The 7810-nt window shown below is 40.6% G+C and overlaps 1 protein-coding gene across 1 annotated transcript in view; it reads left to right on the top strand.

Annotated features, from left to right (window-relative positions):
- HHIP (hedgehog interacting protein) overlaps nucleotides 1–3206 on the top strand; it is a 110617-nt gene extending 107411 nt beyond the window's left edge. The window contains exons 12-13 of the mRNA XM_015422914.1: nucleotides 582–730; nucleotides 3011–3206. Of these exons, the coding sequence (XP_015278400.1) occupies nucleotides 582–730; nucleotides 3011–3204 (343 nt within the window). The 3' untranslated portion in view covers nucleotides 3205–3206. The remainder of the gene's footprint in view (nucleotides 1–581; nucleotides 731–3010) is intronic.
- Nucleotides 3207–7810: the final 4604 nt, after the last annotated feature.

The raw sequence follows: 7810 nt of genomic DNA, 5'->3' as shown, positions 1-7810 counted from the left end.
GGCAGGCAGGCCAGGATGCCTGGCGGGCGAAGACCGGCCTCGCCGCCGCCGCCGCCTCCTCTCCGGCAGGCAGGCAGGCCGAGCGGGCGGGGAGGAATGACTTCGTTGCCACCACCACCTCTTCGGAGCCGGCGGGCGGGGGGGAGGACAGGCCTCGCCGGCCGCTGCCACCGCCGCCGAGCTCGGCAAAGGGGGGGAGGACAGGCCTCTCCGCCTCGGAGCCGGGCGGAGGGGGACCGGCCTCGCCGCCGCCGCTTGGGGGAGAACGAGCGGGGGGGAGAGGAGACGGAGCTCTTCTCCCCCCCCCATGAGTATCGCGGGTCCCCCTCTTGTTACATCTAAAGGGCTTCCCTGAAAATGTTGTTGCTGACTAAGTTTGTAATACTTGTTGTAGAACAGTGAATTTAACTGTCATAAAAAGTCTGAAACATCTGTAATATCTATTTTTCTACAATGTACATGCAACAAAGATGATTTTAAACAGCTTTTTTTTGCAGTGGGAAGAATCTAGCCTGGGTGTAAACAATTTCTGTTTGACACTGACTTTTAAATATATATGTTGATTGTATATTTTTCTACAGGCCTTTAGTTCCAGAAGAATGCAAAATACCAGCTCTTTCTGCCCAGATATTGACATCTGAATGCTCAAGGCATTGTCGAAATGGACACTGCACTCCCACCGGAAAATGTTGCTGTAATCAAGGCTGGGAAGGTGAATTCTGCAGAACTGGTTAGTACTCTGGCCATAGTAATCATCAAAAAGCCTGCAAGCCTTTGGGGAAAGGTTGTTTAAAAAAAAAATACGTGCATGTACTGAAGCCTCTAGCTGTAAATAATGAATGGGGGGGGGGAGCCTGGAAGGAGAGGCTAGAAAATTCAACCTAGATATATAAATCTTAAAGTTGCTTTTGTTGTGGCACGTAGATATTTAATAACCAGTGCAAAAAGAATTCTGAAAATGGCTTCTGTGCAACATATATGGGAATTATTTATAAATTTAATTGCATATATGCAGAAAGAAAGAGTTATGAGACTGCAGCAGTGAAAAAGCATACTTAGGGTTTGCTGCAATCACCAAACATACAACTACATTTGCCTGTAAGGGAGATGCTGTTCCAACCAAAACATTTCAGTCAATTTATCTGTTAATGCAAGAGCAAAACTAAAGTACTTGATTGGGGCAGGGGGATAATTTGGATTACAAGTGCAATATACACATGAGGTGGGAACATACCTGAAACACGGAATTGTAGCATTCTTGGAAAACTTTTGCCTTCACCACCCCTCAAAGGCAAAGAAAACCAAGTTCTCTGTTCAAAGGGGACATCCCAGTCCTCTAGCTAGGGCAATTTATTTTGGGAAAGAACTATGATCAAATGACCCACCACCTTGCCAACGTAGGATAAGGGGGACTACCTTACAATGGTTTTCCTCCTTTCTCCATGGTTGCGACAGAGGGTGGTGCTTGGTGAGACAGTATCCCTGTGATACCCACTAGAATGTGGAGTGCCGCAGGGGTTGATCCTCTCACCAATGCTGTTCAACATCTACCTGCGCCCCCTCGACCAGTTGGCCCAGAGGTTTGGGCTGGATTGTCACCAGTATGCTGATTACACCCACCTGGCCATCTGGGCTCCACCGCAGATAATCTGGACAGAGTGCTGGAGGCCATGGCTGGGTGGTCACAGCAGAGCAGGTTGAAACTTAACCCAACAAAGACAGAGTTGGGGGGGGGGTAAATTTGGGAATCAGGCTCCCAGCCCTGGACAAAGCACCATTGGTGCTGGTGCTGAGGGTAAGGAGTCTAGGGGTGATCCTAGATACCTCACTTTCTATGGAGGCCTAGATCACCGCTGTTGCTAGGTCTGCCTTTTACCATCTTCAAGAGATCAGGCAACTGGTTCTTTATCTCTCCTCCCGGAACTTGACTACAGTGACCCAGGCAATGGTCACTTCCAGGTTTTATTAGTGTAACTTGCTCTGTGCAGGCTTACCCTTGAATCTGACCAGAAACTCCAGCTAGTGCAAAATGCAGTGGTGTGCCTGTTGACTGCAACACCTGTGTAGACAGACATTCAGCTGGTGCTACGCCAGTTGCATTGGCTACCAATTGAATACTGAAGCCATTTCAAGGTGATGGTACTAACCTTTAAAGCCCTGTGTAGCCTGGGACTGACATATCTATGGGACTGTCTCTCCCCATATGTCCCCCGGAGATCCCTGCACTTAGCTGACCAACTTTTGCTGGTTGTCCCCAGCCCAAAGTACATCTGCTTCACCTCAACCAGGGCCAGGGCCTTTTCCGCCCTGGCCCCCGACTGGTGGAGCATGCTCCCACTTGAGATCAGAGCCCTTCGGGACCTATTACAGTTCTGCGGGTCCTGTAAAACAGAGCTTTTCTGCCTGGCCTTTGGTTGAGATAGTAGAAACCCAATAATCTGGCCTCCCTTACTGAAACTGCCCTATTACATCTGCCAATGTAAGCAAAGATGGTATTGTTGCTTCTGCTGATACTCTTGCTGTCATCAGTTCAGCACTGCTGGAACCTTATAGATTAATATATAACCTGCCATCTTTTAACAATGGATTTAAGTGAATTACTGTTATAATGGTTTTAATGATTTTAATGATTTGTAAACGATTTGTTATTACCTGCCCTGAGCCTGCTCATGGAAAGAGAGAGTTGAGTGAGATATAAATTGAACAAATTGAACAAATAAAAATAAAAACATTGAAAGTTCAGAAGACATACTAATCTTTTCATTAGCTTCTGTGAACACTGTCACTCTTTCTAAATAGATTACAGCCATCCCTGGATCCCTGTAAGAAGAGCTCTGTAAGCTCTTGGAGGATTGGCTACATTAGGGGTGTGTCACCTAATATGCAAAGGAGTTCTTGCTACAAAAAGAGCCCTAAGTGGCATATAAAAAGGAAGTAGATCCCATTTGCACATAGGACAAAGCTTCTAATCCTCAGGAACCTTATCTAATTAGAGCTTCTGTTTTAACAGCAAAATGTGACCCAGCATGTCGACATGGAGGTGTCTGCATACGACCAAACAAATGCATGTGTAAAAAGGGATATCTTGGGCTTCAGTGTGAACAAGTGGATAGAAACATCCGAAGAGTGACAAGGGCAGGTATTCTTGATCAGATCATAGACATGACATCTTATTTGCTGGATCTAACCAGCTACATTGTATAGTTTCCGGGACTATTTGGATACCACATTTTCAATGGGCATTTATTTTTGAATCTTCTCTTTTCTAAAAAACAAAAGACTGTTACCCTGCTTTTTTAACTCCAGTGATTTCATTGGGTTTGTAGATCTGCCTTAATGTTTTCAGTGAAGCAGAAATGTATGATTCACACTCAAACATCTGGTTGCATAACTAGTGGAATATTAAAATTATATTTCCTCATGTGAAGTAGTTTACACAGAAATTCCACGGTTAGCCACCAAGAAATTTATGTCACCATGAATTATTTGATGTCCCACCAATTTTATGTCTGTAACTATTTAATTATAGCAATCAGCAAGGAGTTTTGAAATGGCTGAATGTAATTACAAAATTTTAATTATTGACTAATGTGCAAAAAATGGTAGGTGGATTCAGATGAGCAGTTGTCACCCAATTCATGTTATGGTAAATTCATTCTCATTCCCCCACCCCACCTCCATTGGAAGGTATTGTCTAAACAGGATTAAAAGTCTATTGTGCTAAAAGCTTTCACCTAGTGGAAGTTTCAGATTACCAAGCTATGAAAATCGCATCCGTCATATGAAGAACAATAGCTATGTGAATCCATCCTATCTATATAAGGCAATACTTCAGAACTCCTTAATACATTCTTATATAAACAATTCATTGTAAGATTGTAATCCACACATTTATCAATGTAACAGAATGTTATGCACTTAACTACTTAACCTGGCATAGATGCAAAAATATGGCTATTGCAGCTTAATTTCCACACCATTTCAAGTTCTTAATTAAATTATATCTGCATATTTTAAAACCAGTCAATTCGAAAAGGTCTGCTTTTTATTGAATATCTTATTTAACAATGGGCACTGGGTTTGTGTTACATATTTATATTATTTTATTTTATTTTTTTATAATATAGACATCACCTAGATGAACAGCTTTGCCATGTCCTGTAAAATACTAAAGTTACATTTTTCTCCAACTTAATTGGAATGACGGGGAATGAAAGAGCAAACACATTCTTTAATGTGTTGTGGACCTAATGTAAAAATGTATCCTTGTGACAACTTTTATTCATAATCAACGGAGAATCACCACCAATCAACCAATCACTGTAATATTTAGAGAGTTCTTTCCATTATGTTACAACTGGCCTGTTTATGTTATTAGAATCTATTGCAGAATTCACACCAATTGGAACTTCCCTGGATGGGAACTCACTTCAACAAGCCTTGTCTGTGTAAGAGGATACGTGTATAAATCAGTAAAATTAAGATTATTTGCTAAATGTGGTTAAAATGTAAATTGGGGTGGGGGAATTAACAGAATACTGTTTCCTTGGGGTTTTTTTTGTAAATGTATCGATAAATTTGGTGTACATGCTGTATTCAAAATTGTTAAAGTATTCCTGTTTGAACTGCAGGATCATCTTGAGAATTTAAAAACTTTTTTCATGCAATACTTGTGGCCTGGTCTATGTGTGCATAATTACAGTTTATGTCGATTCCTCCATGTTATTGTTTTTACAGAGTAGCCTTCCCACACAGAGAGCTGGGAAGAGCAAGACTGTCCTCCTTCTTGGGCTTCATCAAATGCATGATCTTCTACCAACACTGCCCGATGTTTTAAGCACAGGAGCATGAATCTTTAACCAAATGTTCTCAGGCAAATTTAAAATGAACTCTATTAATGTCTGTGTTATGAATCCTTCACTAATGAAACTGAGCTATTTCTTACATTTTAGTGCAACAGTAATTGGTAAATAAAACATAATCGTCGCTGTTCTTGTCCAAATGTCTCACTTTAGAGACAGAAGGAGGATACAGAATCTACACTTACCATCCACCTATGATTACTTTTGAGTTTGAAGTGACCTCATGACAAATGGAAATTGGTTGAGAAATCTTGGTCGAGTGCTTACTGAACAATGGTCTGCATTAAAAAGTGCATGCATAATTCCACACAATGTAGGTCCAACTGACACTCTATTCACAGAAGGTTCAGGATTAAATGAGCATGGAGACCAAATTGCCCTCTTCCCCCAGAAAAGGGTGGTCTCTTCCAGTCCTGCTAGCACATCATTGGCTAAGCAGTGTGACAAATCTTGCAATGAACCCTGCAATAGCCTGCATCTGTAGGTTAATAGCAGGCCTTTGTCTCCATTGCTTTCTCCCCATAGTCTTTTTACTGAATCAGGTCACAAAAAGTTTTACAATTAAAAAAAATGTCCTGACAACCATTTTTGTAAGTTGACCTTACCATCTAATCTTCTCTTATTCAACGTGGGGGTGACGTTAACAAAATGTGAACTTCTAGAGAATGACACAGCTGTCCAAATCTATCAAATAGTTCAGTTTTATTATGCATTACACTGTCCATAGTTCTGTCAGAGTAAAAATAAAGTTGCTGCAACACTGATAAGCATTCCGTATTTCGAGGGTTTGAAACAGCCAGTGTTTTGAAGCATTTCCCTGCAGTACTGATGGAGGGAGGAGGGGGAGAGAAAATATTTTCAGTCTCAAACTTTAAAAGAGGCATGCTTTTTCTGTGGGAATTCCTAGCATCGTTCCGGTCAGTCTTGAAATACTGAAAGTTAAATCCTTGAAGGGAATTAATATAGCAAACATTACATGTTATTACATTCTTAATAAGGATGTTATAATAGATCAACATTTGAAACTATCAGACTATTTTGTTAGTAAGAGAGCAGGTATCCTAAACACTTGTGTTGACATACCATGTTAGTCTACCATCCCTGTAACATTGGTCTAATGGCTGTTTTGTGATACTACAATGGAGTAGCCATCTGCATAGCCCAACCTAACCAATTAAAATATTGAACTGGGGTAGAATGCAAAGGAATTTGGGCCAGTGAATGGCTTAAGATCTATTTCATCCTATGGAGGCAGAGCTCACCCCATTAGGCATCCGTGAGTGCATAATTTGGCATGAGAACTCTTCAATAGAAACAAATTGTATTTAGTCAAGTCACTGAAAATCTAGGCTGCATGTTTATGAAATGCACACCAATTACTGAAAAGGTTGGCAAGTAACTTTAGTCCTTGTCTTTCTCCCCTACCCTTTAAGACCAAAATTAAAAGAGCTTAAATAGTTTGTGGTAATTACCTTGTGTAATGAACATGCAAAAATTAAATAATTTCTGTGACAATTTCATTGCTAATTGATCTCACATCATGACAGCTCACAATGAGACCATAAAGATGGAGTTTACAGTGAAACTTTTGCCCCCAGTAAAAACTGGGGTTTGTGGGGCAACCAGTTAATAGGCTCAAAAAGAGCCTATGGCTTTTGTGTTTGGGTTCAAGTTTTTTCTTTGTCTGCCTCTCCTCGCCTGCAGTTCTAATGAGGTTATTATGAAACCGTGTCTTTGTTTCCACAGCAATGTATATTTTTCAGGAGAGGGTGGAGGACATTCCTCAAGTTGTTTTTCTGCCAAGCAGAAACAAAAATCCCTGAATAAGCCAATGAATATAGTTCAGCCTTATATGTAGAACATATATACTTGCAATAATTTATATGATTCCTTTTACAAATGCATGTAAGAGGTATTCTTTCATCTATTACTAAAAATACAGCATAATTAAATAACCACAGTAATTGACCCTTGTGACCACTAACATGCATCCACTGTTGCACCATTACAAGGTGTTATAACTTGGATATTTGATTGAAGCTTAACAATTGTGGTAGAATCAAAGTGCCATCAATAAGTCCTTCTGTAACTAGTCACAATTAGACTGTAGGTTTTCAGCTGTCAACTGAGTTTTCTATCATTTGTCTTGTGAACAGTATTTGGTCAAAAGCATCTGTTAGACTCATACAGAGGCCATCTTAAGGAAACAGCAGAGGGCAAAATCTGGCCTCTGAATCTTCGTAGGTTACCGTTCTCCCCATATTCATATTACAAAAAACAGTATTGGTCATCCTTGATTTGAAGATTAAAGTCACAATAACAGATGCTGCAGTCGTACTAGAGTGCTCAAAGTGAGATCAATGGGAATAAGAGATGCCCGTGTTGTCCTGTCTTCCAGACTTAAGCCACTGAAACCCAGACTCCTCTGTTTCCTTTTATTATATCTTGCTTTTGACTGCTCCAGGCAGGCATTGTACCATCTGAGGCTGTGGAGGGCTGATGGATTATGTCATCATCATCAACATCATCATCGACCTTTTTGGGCATGGCATGGTGTTACAGAAAGATAAAAATGATAAAACTAAGGGGTTTATACCACAATAGTAGAGGGAGAAAAGTTCATAGTCAATTCAGAATAACATATCCCAAAATTAAATTATACATTAAAAACTAAGTGTTAAAACTCTTGCCCTTAGCTCCCATACAAGTCAAAGGAATACAGCTACAGATGCAGTGATTTCAGGGGATTTATCAGAAAGCAAGAAGTTAAACTCATTATCAGCAATCTTTGCAGAAGATAGGATTATGTAGTATCTCAGTTTCCAGGTATGCTGGAGTTTTCAGCACTCTGCTGGCTATGTTGGTGCTGGGGGGACACAATGAGGTGTCACTGCATAATACAGGTGTTGTGGATCATACCCAAAGTTTAAATGAACTGTTCCGTTAAG

This window comes from Gekko japonicus, unplaced genomic scaffold, assembly GCF_001447785.1.
Source record: "Gekko japonicus isolate JY-2015 unplaced genomic scaffold, Gekko_japonicus_V1.1 scaffold110, whole genome shotgun sequence".
NCBI lineage: Eukaryota > Metazoa > Chordata > Lepidosauria > Squamata > Gekkonidae > Gekko > Gekko japonicus.
The sequence above is the reverse complement of the archived record's forward strand: the minus strand, read 5'-3'. Positions and strand labels throughout refer to the sequence as shown.